Below are 20,794 nucleotides of genomic sequence, written 5' to 3' on the forward strand. Positions count from 1 at the left end.
GTAAAGGCCGTTCTATGTATGCCTATATATGGACATATATGTATGTACTGTGCCACTGTAAGAGTAGGCTTTTTTTTTTTTTGTTCCTCACTGATGCGACCATGATATTTCTCTATGTTTGTTTATGCTCTGTGCGGCCGTTCCACTGCTAATCCACCAGATGAAGCCGTCCCGTTTATGGAACACCCTGCAAACTCTGGTTGATTTTGCTTAGGATTTTTGCTTAGTGGTGAGATACAGTATTGATTTTCTCTCCTCAGTGCCCTTGTCATCCTTATGTAGGTTTGCACCAACAGCCATTTACAGAGCGGGCGGCGAGTAGAGGAAGATGTACTGTAAATGTGACCATACTGACCCCAGTCAGTGACAGAAAGTCACAGCATGCTAGACAACCAGATAGGAATTGATGTTCTGACCACAATACCATGAGCTGAGTTATGAATGACACTGTCAGAGATGTATACATGTAACAATATTTTTATTATTCTGGACATTGTTCTGTTTCCCTTATTTTTAGCACCCCCGGCTAAATAAGATGCCTCTCAGTATGATGCATTGCAGCTGCAGTGCAGTATAATCTATACAATCTCCTCTTATAATAGTCTTAAAGAAAAGTGTTTTGCTTTGTGGAGTGTTTGATTCGCAATGGGGAGCCATGTCAGTGCTTTTCTATCGCCGCCCAGTTTCCCCACTGCATTCCCCAAACCCCTTTATCCTTCTCTTTATCCTCCTTTCCTTTACAGCCACTGTAAAATTAAATGCGATCATTGTTAGAAACATTTTTTTTGTGGAATCTCTCCATTGCCCTGCAGCAAGCAGTTAGTCTATTTTATACCAAATATCCCATACATGCAGTATATTACTACAGAATCATGTTAAGTTTTATATGAGTTTGCATGACCTGCTGTTCAGTTTCAGTTATTCGGGTCTAGTTGAGTAAATAATGAATATTGTGCAGCTTCTGCAGTTTTCTGTTGTATACTGTAATGGTTTTATTTCATTTGAACATGCATCAGATTACAATTGAATGCATCACATCATCAGTTCACAGTTCCACATGTCCAAAAGGAGTAGGAAGAAGCAAAGCTTATTAAATCCTACAACTCCATCTGGTACTTTTACAATCAGTAACTGTTACATTTGTTCACTTCCTGCTTTCATAATACAGTTTAAGTTTTTTTATTTTTTTATTTTAACATTTTTTGTCCCGTACTGAAGTACAAGGTGGTACATAATGGGTACCATAGTAAGTGTCAATATAGTGATATATATAGCACATCATGACTGGTTCAAGACTCTTCATCCTTGTATTTAGCAAACATCAACTGCTTGTATTGTAATAATAATACAGTTTAAGATTTCGTACCGAAGTACAAGGTGATATGACCATACAATGACATAATGGGTACCATAGTAACTGTAGTTGTAAGATACATCTCATAGAGATAATGAAAGTCATGCTGCCTTCTCAGTTTATTTCGGAGAGTGGAGCGGCAGCCCACATCAGAAGGGTCATGATTCTAAGAGTTCCAAAACGCCACTTGTGTATGTGCTATATGTGTGACTAATCAGACAGTGACAGCGCTGTGCCACGGAAGACCGGTTCTCTTTCCAGATTTATCCCTTTAGATTTGTCCGACTAAGTAGCGCCATGGTGCTGATGTTTGAGAGGTTTGGAGTGGGACGCGTGGCAACATTGTAGCGTATGTGAGGCTTGCCTGAGCCAATGGGGCTTGGCACGGAGATGCAGCATATGTTCATGGCCAGGCTTCCGCTTCTCCTCTGCCATCGAGCTCGCTCTCCACCTCACTCGTTATAACCCTCAATTTCCTGCAACCTTTTTTCTCCCTGTCTTTCCACTCTTTTTTTTTTTTCTTCAAGTATCTCAGTAGGACTTGTGGGAGGCAGCCGAGGACACAGAGATCAAAGAGCACTTGAGTCCCCCTTGTCCCCCCAAAGGATAGCCCACCTTGTCTAAGAGAGGCACACATGTTCACTCTCCTTTGTCATTTTGTCATCTGGCAAATGATGTGAGAATATTCAGAGCAGCAGGTAATCTGCTGTAGCAGCGAAGTGCTCTCCTCTTCATTTTTTCACTTTCTCTTTCCAATATATGCTAGCTTGCACCGAATGCCCCAAATTTACCACTGCCCAAACATGTCCCCAATTTAAAAATACCCTGATACTCCTATATGCAAATTATCCACAAAGCGGTTTACTCCGTCCCGCGTGCCTGTACCGGATTCTCCCTCTCTCTCACTACCTGCTCTTCTTCCTTGCCTCTTGAACTAGTAAATGTGCGCTCATTTGCAAGTTAGATAAATCCTTTGAATGTATTATTGATGCAAACAAATTAGCCTGTAGGCCCCAGACAATACCTAATGGAGCCTTGGCTTATGGGTGAGGGAGTTTCCAGCGAGGGCACTGTCGGTGTTCCACGATTGATGCCTGCTCCTCTGCCCTGTAATTATTTCTCCTACAAATTATTCTGCTCTTCTGATGCAGTTTGGGATTTAAAGTTAATACCGCTTGTACGATTCCAATCCAGCCACATTCATTACTTTATTAAAGAAATGAAAGACGCAGGCAATTAGATAACTGGGAAATGAGGAGACGTGTCATTATTCGGGGTTTGTGCGTGCTGCTTCCGATTCACTTCAGTTTATGTTGGTTTTGGGGGAGGGGTGCCTGTCATCTGTCATTGTTTATGTAACTACCTGTATGTATACATAGACACCAATATTTTATTTATTTTTTATATGAACCCGATTAAGGCAGCACTATAGATCAGACACTACCATGAAGCTTAAACAGAATTTGTCAGATGACCTTATCAACCTATACACAAGTACCGATGTCATGGCAAGTTTTACAGGGCGTTATGTTAAAAACATCTTAAAGGTTCATGTGAGGTTTTTTTTATGGCAATTCGTAAACAAAGCCAAGGCAAGACTTTAACAATGTTAAGTCATAAGTCACGTTTTAAGTCATACTAGTACTGAATATGGAGTAGTGACCTGCATGTTTCAGTAATCTTATGTTATGTAACAAGTACCGACAATTACACATAGAATACTCAACAAAACCCATAATACAAATAAATCAAAATAATATTCACTGAAAAACTCTAAATGGTTTTCATGGGAGTGGGACATAAATTGTAAAACCAGAAGAAATAATGCAAAAAGTGGTGAGAGAGAAAAGAGGATGACTGTTCTGTCCTCCGTGATTAGCACCCCCGTGTTGATCAGACCAGCGAGGGGAAGGCAGGCCAAGTTGGGGAGGGAGAGGACCTGTCCCAGGGGCACAGCCCCACTCTCTCTGGTTTCTTGTCTTATTCTGCTGCAAGCTCGCATGTGCTGTCATGAGATGCATCAAAGGCTTTTGTCGTTTCATGTTCCATATGCACGGATAAAAATAGTGTAGATGTTTGCTTGTATGAACACCTGATCTCCACGTGTTTTGCAATGGGCCTGGGGACAGTTTGTTTTCTATATATTGGAGCTATCTAGCTATAACTGTCTCATGAGGTAATCAATTGCTTTGTAAGTGTTTAACCTACAACATTAGCCAAACAATTGTATAGCTATGCAATGTACAAACATAGTAACTTCATATATGTTGCCATAATTTCAAAGCACTTAAACTCTTAAAGGGGAACTGCCCTTTTAAAAAAAAATTTGTCCATCATTGACAATCCTTTTCTGGGCATAATAACACCAGAAAATGAGTTAATATGAGCTAGCTAACAATGGACGTCAAAATTATCTAACATTTTATCGTTTTATATACAGTACATGCTGAAGCGATTACGTTGATGATAACATGTAATACTTACAGTATCTTGCCGTATTTTGACTATATAAAACATTAACCACTGCCAAGGCTGCCCTTTGTCATCAATTCTGTTTCGATTTTTATGAACAGAATTTCTAGGCGTCCGTTTTGAGGGCCTTAGGAGCTCGTCGCTGCTATTTGCAGAAGATGTGGTCCTGATGGCTGTGAACTTCAGCTTTTACTTGGCCGGTTTGCAGCTCAGTGTGAAGATTCAGCACCTCCAAATCTGATATCATGGTTCTCAGTCATGAGTTTCCTTCACAGGGTGGCTGGACTCTTGTCCGGATGCCTCCTGGACATACCCTCGGTGAGGAACTGGGATATGGAACAACTCATTAAATTTGGGGGGTGAACCAGATCACGGCTGCATGGCGGCCGAGTAGTTAGCGTACAGGCCACACAACAAGGAGACACTGGTTCGATTCCTCGCTTGGGCATCTCATCTGTGTGTAGAGTTTGCATGTTCCTCCTGGTTCTCCGGTTTCCTCCCACATTCCAAAAACATGCTAGGTTCATTGTCGACTCCAAATTGTCCATAGGTATGAATGTGAGTGTGAATGGTTGTTTGTCTATATGTGCTATCTGTGATTGGCTGGCGACCAGTCCAGAGTGTACCCTGCCTCTTGGCCGATAGGCTCCAGCACCGCCCGCAACCTTTGTGAGGATACGCTCTAGAAAATGAATGAATGAATAGTCTGAGTCACATCAAACTGCTTCGGACTGAACAAAACATTCCATGCTGGAAATCAGTCATGCTACAGTTGTTGAAAGGATCCAATAACAAAAGTTCTGGATGAGTCATCCAAACGTCAACTGTCACACTCCAGTCAGACTTGAAACCATTTGGGTGAGCGGTTGTCAAGGAAAGCAAATCACAACCACTTTTTCTATTGACGTTCCTCGCCGATGATTAGACCATAGTCATAGTGTTTTTCGTCATTGTACTTTGTTTTCTCTCAACCCAACTGTCCAGGCAAATGTCCACTCTGAGCCTGGTTCTCTTGGAGGTTTGTTCTTGTAAAAGGGTTATTTTCTCCCTCACACTTTAATACGCGATACTAAATGAAGTGCCCTTGCTTGTATCTTTCCACAGAGCATTAATCAGCTGATGATGATGGAACTGTCCATAGTGTCTAACCAGTATGCATTGTATGTTGAGGAAGTACTCATTACGGTGCACTCTCTAAACTCCAGACCTGTGTTAATGTATTCTCTCCTCTAGTCCTCACCCGCCCTACCCCCTCCTCACACACACACACACACACACACACCCCTTGGACTTGCTTTTTAGCTGACTCTAAGCTTTGTCAATCTTGTTTGCCTTTCAGTCCAAATCAATCTCCATCTTATCTACAGCTCCTTAATCATAAACTGTCCATTGGCCCGACCTGACAGATACTGACAGATACCAGGTGGCAAGGGCGTTGGCGAAGTGGACTCCAGTCTGGCCTGTTTTGGATGCATCACACGGTCATACTGTAGTGTCACCACAAACCAATAATTCTCATCTCGCATTTGCACACGCAAATACAATCTCCAATGTGAGTCTGGTTTTGTCTTTTGTGTGATGCATTATTCATGAGGAGAGACGTTCATCTCAGCGAGACACGTTCAAGCATTTTTCAGACGTGTTGCGCTTAACGGCTTAATGTAGTTGCTGCATTTTGGCTCTGCGTGCCCTCGCTGATTAAAACGGAACTCCGGGGCCTCGCGTTGGTCTGCCTCACAACGGATTAGGTGTTCCGAGAAGAGTTGATTCATATTTCTCCAAATTTACCTGATTTCGACGTCTTTCAGAATACATTTATTAACTTTTTACAGCGGTCATAAGACAAGCATTTTGCAACACAGCAGTTCAAACTTTTGCTCTAAATGTGTCTATGAGCTCTGCCAATAGAAGAACATCCTACCAAGTGCCACCTCAGCACCTGTGCTTTAATGATTAATACCATATTGATGGTCTCAATTAATTTTCTATTACACTACCAGGAGGCTACGGTCGCTCTGTCACTGTCAAAGTCCCATGCTTGTTTTGGGACTCATCTTTCTGGCACGTGCTTTTCCACCACTTCTCTGTAGCATCATTGTTGTACAGACTGATGTACCAAATATGTTTACACAATCACACACATGCAGACTATATTATATTCCACCTTGCAACCTGCATTTCACACTCTTGTAATAAAATGTAATACCATCTTCCTGTTGAATCTTTTTGCAGGTGACTTTGTTGCAGTGATGTAAAAAAAAAACACACACACACACACACAAAGCCCCTGAGATTCAGCCAAACCTCTTTTGTATAGTGCAGCAATTTTACAAGCCGCTATCACCTGATAGCGACTTGGTACTGAACATCCCCTTGTGTTTTGCATTTGAAACTAGTGTGAAACACAGCACTGCATTTTAAACCAAAGCATAACCACCAAATTCTAAACCACCTTGCAAAGGTTTTGATGTATTCCCCTGGTGATCTCTCCCCGAGCTGTGATTTGACAAGCCGTTCCCATGACCTTAATTGTCAGTGGACCTGCCCGTGAATCAACTGGCAGTCAATACTGCCCCCGTAGAGAGGTTGAAGAAATGCGCCTTTTTTTCGATCAGCTCATCAGATTTCTGGTGGTGCCTTTTCTCTCTCTCTCTCTTTCTCTCTCTCTCTCTCTCTCGCTTCATTATCTTCCCACAAGCTATTCATGACGTCTTATCTTTGTCTACGTATACCTTCCCCGCATACACCCCTCCATCTTTTTCAAATATGCACTGTTTATCTATCTCAAACTCACTCTTTCATTCTGTCACACTACCACACAACATTTATATTTTTCATTCTTCATGTGGATCCAACATGTTGCTAGGAAACCCTTAGCACTTTATTTTATTATTATTTTTTTTTTACACAGTAGCTGACATTGGACACCCATTTGTATGATGTTTATACAGTATGTGAATGGAAGAGCTCTTGCCAAGCTGAGCTCCAGTATTCAGCCCAGTAATAATAATGAGCTCCTCTCTGTGTCTAACAGAGCATAGAGTCACAGCAAAGCCGAGGCCATTGCTGTTGTCATATAGTGTATGATTGCGCGTTCTTCACACGATACCGTATATATGTACATTTATGCCTGAACGAGCTCTGTGTTGCGACCACAATAACTTCTGTAGATGCTCACAAGGGTTGTAATCAATTGTCAGCTATTGCAGAAGCAGATAATGGTCATATTGGACCGTCTCGCTGCTGTTGGACACGTACCAGTCCTCACTGTGACTCCTCGTTTAAAAAAATGTACCAGCACACCCCCCCCCCCCCCCCACCCCCTCTGGCTGCTCCTCTGAAGTCCTGATTCGCCCACAGACACAGGCAGAAGCACACAGATAGTGTTCCTTGTCGACTGGCGGAGAGAGAAAGACTATACACACAAACAAATTAGACCCACAGCTGATATGAACATGACTGAGAGCACAAGCGAGGGGCGGCGTTAGCTGTGGTGAACTGCTTCTCATTCCCGGGAAGGAAATGATGGGAAGAACTGACGGAAAGCTAGTAGTGGAGAGAAGTTATTGTGAGAATGAAACAAAAGAAACGCCCATGAAGCACACGATTAAGGCCTCCAAGTGTTTGAGAGGGCTCAGTGACTTCCTTTCCCGCGTTGTATTCCGGTGTGACTGTCACCTGGATGGCCGATGAATATGAGTATCGGTGTGATGGGCGCAACCGAGGCTATTATGGCAGCCGGATGAGTTCCTGATGGTGCTTTCTCAGCTTGCCCCTGAGCAACACAGCCTCTCACTTGGTACCACCACAACTAATGGAGAGTGTGCTCGGTGAAGGCCTCAGAAAGAATAAGTAGGTTTGTGCAGTTGTGCAGTTGTGGCACCAAGAGGGACTTCAATACTTCACTGCCCGGTTTGCCATGAAAATGCTCCTCCGTATTCAGGCTCTGAACGCTGACCTTTTGCACCTTTATCCCAATGCATGCACAACAAACTCAAAATAGGGGAGCATTTTTTTTTGTCTACTTTCTCGCAGATGCTAAGAAAAGCAAAATGCACTCACATATCTGCACAAACATGCACAAACACACCCGGTTTCATTGCCCCACTCGGAGTGAAGCAGTTCTGCCCCCATCTCTAAACTGAGTTATTTAAAGCCCCGCTCTCAACTCCATCGAAGTGATTATGTGCTCCTGAATTAAACATCACAGGCCCAGCCCCTGGCTTCCTCTGAAACACGCTCAAACATGCTGGCCTCTTCCTGTTCCTCAAAAGTTCCAACTTCTGCCTTTATATCTTCCAGCCACGACACAAGGAAGTAGTGGTAGAGAGGTGGAGTCTGAATGTCCCCTAAATCAGGCTCACCTACTGTGCCATCTGCTCTGCTATTCCCCTTACAGACTTGGGACAGAGGCAATTCAAATTAAGCCCGGGTTGGATTAGTACCTGCGTGGTACTCACTTTCACGCTAACTAGGGGAGTGTGGGGATGTATTTGGAGTCGAACTGCAGTTGCTCTAAATGGAGCCTTGACTCCAGACACCCTAATTAGGCTGAAAGAGAGGGTGGAAAGCAGCTTCAGATTATGGATTACTCAGCTACCCAGACAAGAGCTTCAGGCTATTTACTGTCTTGTTTGGAGGGGTTTGGCATTGCGTTTGTATATGTGTTCATGTACTGCATGTGTCTGTGTGTCTGCACAAGGCGAGGTGTTTCCCAGCCGCCCACACACACAAAAAAAAAAAAACATGCACCCACTGGAACTGAGAATTTGGGGTTCAAATCAAAAGCACGTTGGTCAACCTGGAGCGGCAACCTTTTATGCCAGACACCAGAAGGCTCCCTAATGAATGACACCCAATGGTATCACTGCTACCCCACCTCTTCTCATATATTGAGCCAGCAACATAAAACAGGCAAGCTGCTGGGAAAAAAAAAAGACACATATCACAAATTTTCACATGCATATAGACATCATGTATGCAGTGAAAGTAACAGATGCACTCACTCACACTCAGCTCATTGCGCTCATTCTCCATGCATATTGATGTATGTACGCCAAGCAACATACAGACATCTGCCTCCAGACACTCATTCACACTCAATTTATAATTCAGTGTAGGCAGACACAAACATAGAGGCGTAAATACATCCACAAACAGAGACGCCAGCACACAAACCTGCCCTTTGTATAATAGTGCCTTGATGCTGAATGTAGGTGACTAAACAATTGACTGCTCGTGCATTTTTGGATACTTTGTTCATTGGGAGGGTTATCACTCGAGAGTTCAAAGCTTGCAAGATCCGACTCACTCCTTTTTAGTAGGTTTATCCTTGCCACATTTGAGTGAAAACAAGGTGATCCTATATACAGTATTAGCCAATCGCTGCTCTGTTTTCTCTGGTTTGCCTACACCAGGGGTCTCAAACTCAATTTACCTGGGGGCCACTCGAGCTAGGGTCTGGGCAAGGCTGGGCCGCATCAGGTTTTCCAAAAAAAAAACAGCATTTATTAAAAACAGAAAAATATACAAACTTTTTCAGTGCTTTGGTTCCGATTTTCTACAATAAAAGCTCTGATAAAACATTCCACTGTTCTCAAATATCTTATTTTTTATTTTTCTGCACAAAATAAGATGAAAAATAAACAAATCAATAATAAAGAAAAACAATCAATCAATAATAAATAAATATAATAATAATAATAATAAAACGGCAAATAATAAAAACTTGAGAAACCACATATAGTTGGTGGGTAGACAAATTATTTTTTTCAGATTAAAATGAACAAAGCATTATTAGAGCCCTGTAGACATGACAAAACACGACTATAGTCACATTTATACTTTCTTTTATTTACAACATATTGCGCAACTGCAGGTTCTTGAGACACATGCTAACTCGCAAACTACAGAGCTAGTGACCTAAACGGTAGCCTTCAAGTTATTTCCTTTAAACTTAAATAGCCAAAAACTTACCACTTCCACACGGATAGGGAGGATAACTATTAACAGTTATTTAACCTTTAACATGAACATTAATGAAACGTAATAATTTTTTCTGGGTACATGATACCATACAGCATCCATATCAAACTTGCGCGGTCCGCACTAACATTAAACTTTCATATCAAGGCGGGGGCCTCAAACTAGTGTCCTGCGGGCCACATTTGTTTGAGACCCCTGGTCTACACTGTGCAGTCATCATGGTTCGAGAACATCCCTTGCTCTATCACAGTTTGTCAAAAATGTGTTCATTAATAATTCATCAGTTTCGTGGTTGACCTTGGCCTATTATTAGTAAGAAAAATACACTGAACTCTAAGTGGCTTATTCAATGATTGTGGGTTGGTGGAGGTTCTGTGGGTACATGCAGGTGAAGCAAGAGAGAGGCAGATTTGTGGTGGGGTCAGAACGATTTAATGAGACAGTGGACACATTACTACACCAGCTATCCAAGAGATACTGCGAAAGAGATACAGCTTTTCACTTGTAGCTGCACACTCAGATTGAGTCCAAGTAGAAGGTCATTGTATACATCTCCATCTAAATATGTCTGCATGCACAGCTTCATTAGTGAACTTTTCTTTTTCCTTTGTTCCACTCTTCCTTCCTTTCTTGTCGAGTGGAGTAGAAGGTGTGTGACCTCAGGACAACATAGGCAGTCACTCATAGATTGCAGTAGGTTCCCTAGAAGTGCGTGGGTGCCAGAGAAACCAGTTGCCTGGCTACAACATCACCTTCATTCACTGGTTGCGATGGCAATATCTTGCATATGCTCGTGTTCTAAGGTTTTATGTGTCTATGTTGGCACGCCAGCTTGTTCATGCTTGCGTAGTGTATGCTTAAACTGTGAATGGTGAGATTTGGTTTGCACACTTAGGGCTCTATTGTTGTGCGATTGACTGGCGGACAGTCCTGGAGCCATTTGCATAGGGTGTGGAAATGGACTGGAATAGGCTCCAGCATATCCCCATGACCTTAATGATGATAAGCGGTATAGCAAATGGATGGATATTTTCGTGGCGCAGCACAAGGAGGCGCAGGGTGGTGAAGTGTGGCTCACCCCGCGCAGTGGCAGTTTCGTCCAGCACAGCCAATTTGGTAATCTGGTAGCTGGCGGCGCACCAGGGCGAGGTGTCCGCATTTTCAGCTTGGCCGAGTAGAAATTCCGTGACAAAACAGTGCGCTGAAGGTGCGCTGAAAACTCGCCAGCTCCGACCTGTCACAGCAATCACAATTTAATGTAACTGTATGAACCACGTTCGATTCTCCGCTTGGTGATCTCTGTGTGGAGTTTGGGTTTTCTCCGGGTACTCCGGTTTCCTCCCACATTCCAAAAACATGCTAGGTTAATTGCCGACTCCAAATTGTCCATAGGTACGAATGTGAGTGTGAATGGTTGTTTGTCTATATGTGCCCTGTGATTGGCTGGCGACCAGTCCAGGATGTACCCCGCCCCTCACCCAAAGACAGCTGGGCTAGGCTCCAGCATACTCCCCCGACCTTAATGAGGATAAGCGGCATAGAAAATGGATGGATGTCTGAACTAGCATGTACATTTTTGCATTAATTGATCCATCATCTGATGTCAGATCAAAGACGCCACGCATAATAGGAACTCAACCTGACGGCATCTTAAAGTATGATGCCAACTGAATCTCATTCAAAGAGAAAAAAGAGTGAGACGCTCCTTGAACAAATGTAAGTCAGTCCGTGTCTTAAGGATTTACCTGTGATTGCCATATTTCGGGATCTGGGATAACGGGATCTGAAACGATGTACATTCAAATAAGCAGGATGAGGAGACATATACCATCATAGGTTCTCCTATTTGGCGATGACAAAGCAGGATTGCAGGTGGATCACAAGCCCGATGCCTGGATTAGCCTGCTGCTCTGTTTAATGTAATTATCTCTTAATTTTGTACTCCTATTCATGGCAGAGGAATAGATTATATGTGATCTGTGAGGTGGTCCATGTAGTGATGCACATTGTGGCCTCTGATGAGCAGTCCAGTGGGCCCTGCGCATTTAAGGCAATGAGAGGCATTCATTTAATTGGTTAATATTACAGTCGGTCATGGTAAACAATCTCAAGCCTTCTCTCATGCCTTTTTGCCGCTTACGCCGGTGGGAGGAACGGATGAGTGGGTGCGCCGGACTGCGCCATTGAAAAGTGCGCTGGCCACACCCCATTGGTCTACAAAAGTAGAACCCATATTGTGAATGTCCTTATGTGTTATATATCATATTTGTGAGACAAAGTGAGGTGGAAGACAGGACGAGGGCTTTCTGCCGCCCACTCAGCAGGCCTTACGTCCCCATGGCTGACTCCCCAAGACTCTGCTTGCAATTAACTGAACATCTACCCATCTGTTTGGAGCTGCAGTAAACATTAACACTACAGAGTAACATCAAAATACTGTCAGGAGACACGCTACGCTTGCACATACATGCATGAAATAAGAGACTTTAATGCTTGGTACACATCCTCACTGATCTCCTTGCACTGTCATGTGTTTATTTATAGACTTCACCTCATATGGGAACATAGAATCATACAAACATGCATATTAACACACACATGCACCCCACAGGCCTCTAAGCATTCCCTTCCACTGCAGAGGTGAAGCATCCCTCTGGGTAAAGAATAGCGGAAAAACAGAACATATTATACAGTTAATCAATAAATTAATGATATCTCATGAATGTTATCCCATAACCTTACCTCCAACAACCCCCCTACCACAATTTCGTATTTTTATTGTTATTTTCTGCACTTCTGAATGGAGAGGTGTACGCGTTGGATGGGTGTTGCTCAAAGTAAGAAGTGTGAAAGAAGGAAAACAAGATTTGGGGAAAATCTTTCTGGCTTCCTCGTTGCTTTACAAGAGATTTAAAATAGTAAGGCAACACACCTTACTGGGGTTTGAGCTGTAGGTATTTTAGCTTTACTGCCTGTGTGCATCTGTGTTGTGTGTAGTAAGTTTGGAAAAAGAGGGGAAAATAGCTGGGACGGAGGAGCCGGTGTATGTCTAACTGTGTGTTGCCAACTGTATTCGAACAAGCACATTTGCTACAATTGCACCTTTCATCGACATACGTTCACAAAGCTGTCTGTATTCCCTGTTCTGAAGAAAAAGATGGAGGACATGACGTTGACACAGCTGGTGATGCCATCTGGGTGCATGGCAACCACCACCACCACCACCCACCTCCACCCCCCACCCTGCAACACACACACACACACACATACACTCGCTCTTGCCATCTGCATACAGAGAGGGCAGCCACCAGTGTTGTGTCCATATCAATGACAGGAGACAAGCAAAGCAGGAGAACACCACTATGTGCAGCTCATGCTTGAAGTACTGAAGTGACATCATCACAGAGGGCAGCAGGTTGTTTGTACGTTTTGGGGTTCTTTTTCCACAGAAGTAATTGTTTTTCTGGGCCCAGTCGCCCCCAGCCATACCCCGGTCTGATGAAAGGGAAGAAAGCGAGACGGAGCGGGAGTGTCTGGTCCCCTGATTAATGGTATACACAGTGAGAGGGCGCAAGGACCTACTGTAGCCGCGCCTTGATTTATTTGCCACTTAGCACTGATGAAGCTTCAACCTGCAGTCGCACACACATGTTGTCATTGCATTTTTCTCTATCAGCGTCTTTGCTGTTTGTCGATTCTTACATCTTGTTTAGTGCCAGATGTCTGCATGTTCCTTACAATGACTTTTTATTTTTTTCACGCGCCATATTTGGGCTTATATTTGGCCCTTTTTATAGTATTTGGCATCAAATGTAAATTAGCTTTATATCTCATGTGTCAAAGTGTCGATATACTGTACTTGGAGGCAATTCTTATAATACATGACAAGCAATTTGCTAAACTTGGCAATCATGGAATTTCCTGACAGCAAGGGCATTACTTTATATCAGGGGTTTCAAACTCAATTTACCTGGGGGCCACTGGAGCTAGGGTCTGGGCAAGGCTGGGCCGCATCAGGTTTTCAAAAAAAAACAAAAACATATTTATTAAAAACAGAAAAATATACAAACTTTTTCAGTGCTTTGGTTCCGATTTTCTACAATAAAAGCTCTGATAAAACATTCCACTGTTCTCAAATATCTTAATTTTTATTTTTCTGCACAAAATAAGATAAAATAAATAAACAAATCAAGAATAAAGAAAATAAATCAATCAGTAATAAGTAATATAATAATAATAATAATATAATAACGGCAAATAATAAAAACTTAAGAAACCACATATAGTTGGTGGGTAGACAAATTATTTTTTTCAGATTAAAATGAACAAAGCATTATTAGAGCCCTGTAGACATGACAAAACACAACTATAGTCACATTTATACTTTTTTTGTTTACAACATATTGCGCAACTGCAGGGTCTTGAGACACATGCTAACTCGCAAACTAGAGCGCTAGCGACCTAAACGGTAGCCTTCAAGTTATTTCCTTTAAACTTAAATAGCCAAAACCTTACCACTTCCACACGGATAGGGAGGATAACTATTAACAGTTATTTAACCTTTAACATGAACATTAATCAAACGTAATAATTTTTTTCTGAAAAAAAATTATTACTATTAGTAATTAGTAATTACTATTACTATTATTAGTACATGATACCATACAGCATCCATATCAAACTTGCGCGGGCCGCACTAGCATTAAACTTTCATATCAAGGCGGGGGCCTCAAACTAGTGTCCTGCGGGCCACATTTGGCCCGCGGGTCGCATGTTTGAGACCCCTGCTTTATATCTATTGTTTGCAAATCTGTCTGAAATTGCCGATGAAAGCTCATAACAGCATTGTTTAGTCTGGCGTTCATTTAGGACAACTTCACAAAATGTTATACACGTGTTACGAGCTCGCATAGCTTCACCTATGCAAATAGGTAAATGCATGAGGATGTATGAATACATACACATGATTGCATATTTTGCTTTTGTCAGCTTCGTGTTACTATGTACCGTTTCTAGTTTGACTTCTCATTAAGCAGCTGGCGCCTTTCAGGCTGGTGACAATATTCACGGCTGAGCTACACGTCCATGTGTCACTGGTACTCTTTGCTGCAGCATCCTCATGAGCATCGAGCATGTTCCCTGTGCAGCTGACACCAGAGATAATCTCATCTGTGTTCTCCCCACAGAACCCTGACATTGTGCTCGTCCATTATTTGAATGTGCCAGCCATTGAGGATTGTGGGAAACCATGCGGTCCAATCCTGTGTTCCATCAATACAGACAAGAAGGAGTGGGCCAAGTGGACCAAGGAGGAGCTGATCGGCCAGCTCAAACCCATGTGTGAGTGTTGGACTAAATTCATTCACAACTACTTGTTTGGTCAAATTCTATTTATAGCTATGACATGAAATCATCTACCCTCAAATGTTCTTCACTTACTTAAGATTTATTTAGTCTGAGGATCCGGTGTCAGCTCTTATTAGCTGATTGCTGCCACGCTAAGTGCCCCGGGCACCTCAGTCAGATAGAATTTCTGGCCACCGACTGTTCCTACTTCCTGGAGCCATTTGCAAGTTTCAGATCAAAGGTCAGCTCATCCCATAACTCTGGCTCCACTCAGACCAAGCCAAGAGCATGCTGCCTTACTGACCCGAGAAGGACGTCAAGGCAGAGGAGGACGGCACGTTGGTTATTGATTCATGTTAGTATGTGGGAGCGGGAATGTCTGACTCACCAGAAAATACCAACCCCACCCCCGCTCCTACCCCTTGTGTGCCCCCCCACACACACCCCCTTTGGACTGATCTATGCCGTTACCAGCTTAATAAATATCTGTTAGATGTTTCTTTGAGCTGGGATGTGTTTTATGAGTCTCCAGACCTGCCTAAAGACAGAGGTGATGTTGTGGAAAAGGTCAGGGTTTGTCAGATGATGGTAACGGTCAAATTGGGACTTTTGTGAAGCTGGAAAATCTTCCAGGGACCCGTTAACATACTCAACAACAACAGGCAGTCTGTAATTTGTGGGAGCTGAGCAGGGGACAGCAGGGCGATGACTTCCAATGGCCAATTATTTGAGTCGTGGCCAGGTAAAGAGCAGCAGCAGCCTTAAAGGCTCTTGCTGCTGCTTGCTGTGTACTGACAGGTTTTCGTCACGTATAGGTTCTGTCTACATCATTATCCTCCTCACTGCTCTGCTTCCTGTCACTTTTAGGACATAATGCCTTGCTCCGGGACAGCCGCCGAGCAACAATAGCCTACAGTGTTCATTACATCTGTGACTTAATGTAAAAAGCAAGCACCATTTGCAGTAATGCGTTAAGTCATTAACTTTGGGAGTTGTTGGGACAAAGAGGGTGACGCCTTCTTGCTGCCAGGCTGTACAGAGGGGATCCATAAAGTGGAGGAAAAAAAACCTTCATGCTTTCTGTATTTGCTTTTTATCTTCTCTTTTCTTTCTATGGCCCTTTTTAATGGAGGACTAGTGCTGACATAAGCTCCGTAATGGAGCAACATTGCCATCTAGTGGTAGTTTTGGATAGCATCTCCTTATTAAAGCTGGAAAAGAGGACCTTGATCAAGTCAGGTTGTATTAGTTATACTCGTCAGACACTGAGGTACACCTATACAATCCAATGGCGATAAATACAGGACAGTTGTATTTAAAATATTGATTGTTTCATTTAACAATTATCACACATCACACTTCTGATCACAATTTTAATACCATAAAAGAGTTAGAGTTACTATGCTTATTTTTTGACCCTTTGTATTGAGTTGGGGTCTCCTGTAGAGCAGCTACACACAATAACACACACAGAAAACTTTTTAGATTTAGTCAAATCTGCACCTATTCCAGCTGTATTTCCTTCCTGCCAAAAGGGTCTGTTTTAATTTATTCTTCCCATGGCTCGCCTCTGGTGCTTCCTAGCTATGAACCATTTAAGGAAGTCCCGCCCCTCTGTGACATCACACAGGGGCAGTTTTACCACGCCTTTTGAAACCGAGCGTTTTGAGCCATCCCAAAATTCTTTCAGGGCTCACTTCTAAATACACAAACCTTATTATCTGAAACTTTGGCATCGTTTAACACAAGAATACAACATTCTAACTACATTTATAGGTCAGAAAAGTGGAAAAAGCTTAATAGGTCCCCAAAGGTTTAAGACCATAGCTCAAAAAAACCCTGCAACCTGTCTAAAATAGCTGTTCCAAAAAGGACTCAGTAATGAGTCGTTGTGCCGCTGTTGTTAATCATCTAATAAATTGGTTTGGGCATGCTTGATGCTAGTGTTTCCAAAAGAAATTCAAGATTTGGATGAAGCTTTTCATGATTCTAGATATGAAATCATATAGTTGATCATCGCCATTCACTCATTGATTTTTCACATTACAGTAAGTTGTTTGTTGTCGTTTGCAATGGTCAACAATTAAAACATCTACAATTCTATATTACTGTATCAATATTTAAATATCTGTATCTATATACCGTATGTGCAAAAAATATTTTGTAAGCATTATATAGTATATAGTAGAGCATATATAGTTTTTGTCAAGGCTGCATTTTTGATACATGCCTCATATGGACAGCTAACTACACTTATGGTGCATTTTTTATCAAATTGGCATATATTTCCAATCAGCAGTGATGGTTCTTTTTCTTCATGGAGAAACAACATCATATAATATGTGTGTTCTCACATATCTGATTCCACAGACGTTCTGCTGATAAACCAGCAAAACGGATTTCCCTCTTCCTATCAGGATTATCTAAAAAAAAAAATAAAAAATCAGTATTGAGTGCAGAGGGCAAGATTGTGTGATGTGCAGTGTATTTACTTTTCTTGTAGGTTTCATATAATATGTACAGGTGTATATATCTCATAGATTGATGTTTCTTGACTACAGGAGCCCTTAGTTTAAAGTATTTCCCCAAAGCAGTGTCAAATCATTCTTGAGCTTTTTTTCGCACATTCACATTTTTGACACCGAACAAAGATTAAATGTGAATTTTGTGAATTGGTTAAGCTTTTTTTGTGGCCTACTACAGACCCAGAACACACTGTTGTGCATGGAGAGTGTTGGAATATGATGGCTGTGAAATGTGGCCTTGTCTGACCTCACCCTCGCTAACACCCTCTGGTGTTTGATGAGAAGAAGAGAAGAAGCAAGAGAGTGAGGAGAGGCCAAAAAGATTGGCATCATTACTCAGTCACGCTACAGTTCCATAGACAAGGCAGCCAGCTTGATTCACTCCTTTGGTCTCGTGCTATAAACACGCAGCTCTCTCTCTGCAGCTATGCTCCCAGCATGCTGACAGATAGCACATGAGCAGCTTTAACAAATACTCACACAGACAGAAGGCCTGTCTTCAGGCGAGAGAGACAAGAACAGAGCAAGATCTGGGTGTATGATGCCATCCCATAGTGAACACTATGGTTAGGATGTATATGTGTCCGACTGATACCATTTGTAATCTGGGTGATGTGGTGTGACTTTTAACAAGCAACCATTAGGATTATGACCTGACTTGTTTTTGTGGTGTCTTTGTTATTTCTAATGTCTAAACTACAAAAAACTACAGCATTGATAAGAACTGCATGTGAACATCTCATGGCCTTCAGGAGTGGGGCCTGATCCACTCAAATTAAATGTTTCTTTTACCTGCCACAGTAAGTTGAGTGGAGCATATGCTATGACCTCTACTGACATCTGTCGGTGAACAGTATGTATTGCTGCCAAGAATGTTGAGCTTTCCCAACGACCTTGCTTTGCACTTGCTTAGTTACGTTCTATTCATCATCATCTGTATTCATTTGTTCAATTTCTACACCATTTGTTCTCATTAGGTTTATATGTGAGCTGAAGTTTATCCCAGGTGACTTTGGGTAACAGGCAGGGTACACCCTGGACTGGTTACCAGTCAATCAATGATCACAGGAGAGATAAATCTATATATTAATGCTCAGCCTTCACCAAATCCTCATCCGTTCAGCACAGGCGTGATTCAAACGTCTACCACGTGATGTGGATCAAACCAATGAAGTTTTGAAGTGGGTGGGTGCTGCTAGACCTCAGTCTTAAAATATTTTGCATCCCAGTTTTTTTCTTCCTAGTGCTTTGCGTGCTGTCTACGGGATGAAAAGATGTATTAAATTTCTTTATAGAAAAGCGCTTAGTCAAAGTAAGTACTTTTACTTTTACATTTGGCGGCGACGTTGACGTACATAGACTCACCACTTAATGCGGGCTCTCTTCCTGTTTCCCAGTGTGCTTTGCTGTACCGTTGTTTTGTTGTTTTTTTAAATATTTTATTACAAGCTTCAATTGTACAAAACAACAACAATATAAGCAGAATTACAGGAACATAAAAGTGCAATTCTACAGAACGATATCAACATAAATAAAAATAAATAACAAAGAAAGGAACGTGCGAGGGATATTGCTTGAAAATAAGAACAACAAAATAAAAATAATGTCACTTAAGCTTGTTCTTCATATGAATTGTTTTTAGAACGTTCTCCAATGTATGAAAGGTTTTCAGTGCTTTTCTGTTTTTGAATATCAGTTTCAGTGATTCATATAATATTTTCAGTTCAGAAGAAAACCGGAGCTGTACCGTTGTTGTAAAAATGGCGACTAAATTACATGTTTACAGGTCACGTAGTTGTTGGTTATTCGGCATTATTCGTTGGTAGCGTTATCTGTTGTTATGTATTTAATAAACTGCTTTCTTTAAGACACCGTGAGTAAGAAAGGTAGGCGGAATATTAAGGTACCTGAATCTCAAGGATGTGAGCGAGTGCGGAAGTTACGAAAAATTAGCTATTTGCTACCTACTCAAATAGCGCCAAAAACCTTATATAATTTCCGTAAAGTGAGTTTTTTTGTGGTCCAGCTGCTCTGTTTATTTAAACCATGTTTATACCACGTGATTCAGTTATGCTATATATCTGTCATGTATCTGATTAGACACATTGGCTTGGTTAGCAAGTGCAGCAGTGGATAGTATTAGTGGATGGTATTAGGATGTGCTGGCAAAGTCTGACTGAGCTCACCAATCTCTTGTCATTCCCTTGAGTGCAGCACCAGGAGCATCACCTAGGTGGTGTTTCATCCCAGATGTTTCTCCTATCAGAGCAAAGAATTGTCACTTTCAACAACTCTCATTGAGAGGACACAATAGCAGGCAGAGAAAGAAAAGGCAACTTTGACAATGGGAAGTGCAATAATACGACAAGGCAGTGATGGGAGATAAATGTTGCTCAGGGAAAGACTCTCATCAGGAAGAAGGCACAGTACAGTTTTGTTCCTGTTATCACAGAATAGTGGAAATTATGATGTGAAATGAAAACAAATAATTTTAAGACAGTCAGGGGGTTGTTTGTTTTGCCCTTAAACCAAAGCAGAAATCTCTGTGAGGTGTCACTTGAGCAACATTACTGTTGTCAGGTAGCAGGTCGAGCGGGGCGAGGGGGCTGGCGTAGCTGGTGGTCTGTTTGGGCTGGCTGACATCTGTGTCTCCTCCTCTCTCCCGGCAGTTCATGGTATCAAGTGGACTTGCAGCAATGGGAACAGCAGCTCTGGCTTCTCAGTGGAGCAGCTAGTGCAACAAATACTGGACAGCCACCAAACTAAGCCACCTCCCCGGACTCACAACTGCCTCTGCACGGGCACTCTGGGTAAGGGCTTGAGCAAGTGGGGCTGAGTTTGCTCTCAAGAGACTATAGCAGCAAAACATGTTAATTATAAGTTTATAATACAGTCAGTCAGGAAACATTCTTACTTCTTTAGAGTTAAACTTTAAAAAATTATGATTGCACAAATGCTGGAATCAATGCATTTACACTAATGACATTATCCGTCAAAGATGATCTTTCTACTAATAGTGATCTGATCTTGATAATAGATGAGTATTTGTTTAAATTCCATTACAAAAGAAGTGTTTAGTTGTGAATCCCAACACTGAGTGACTGGAGGCCTT

At 42.1% G+C, this 20,794-nt stretch overlaps 1 protein-coding gene across 13 annotated transcripts in view; it reads left to right on the forward strand.

Moving 5' to 3' along the window:
- camta1a (calmodulin binding transcription activator 1a) overlaps nucleotides 1–20,794 on the forward strand; it is a 312,882-nt gene that overhangs the window by 265,083 nt on the left and 27,005 nt on the right. For 8 of the 13 annotated variants that reach the window (XM_058052090.1, XM_058052091.1, XM_058052092.1 and 5 more), the window contains 2 exons: nucleotides 14,998–15,151; nucleotides 20,352–20,492. In XM_058052090.1, the coding sequence (XP_057908073.1) occupies nucleotides 14,998–15,151; nucleotides 20,352–20,492 (295 nt within the window). Of the gene's footprint in view, nucleotides 1–14,997; nucleotides 15,152–18,740; nucleotides 18,995–19,418; nucleotides 19,469–20,351; nucleotides 20,493–20,794 lie in introns of those variants that run through there. The other 5 variants (XM_058052095.1, XM_058052105.1, XM_058052100.1 and 2 more) reach the window with 4 other exon arrangements.

The sequence above is a fragment of the Doryrhamphus excisus genome, chromosome 16 (genome assembly GCF_030265055.1).
Source record: "Doryrhamphus excisus isolate RoL2022-K1 chromosome 16, RoL_Dexc_1.0, whole genome shotgun sequence".
NCBI classification, from domain to species: Eukaryota; Metazoa; Chordata; class Actinopteri; order Syngnathiformes; family Syngnathidae; genus Doryrhamphus; species Doryrhamphus excisus.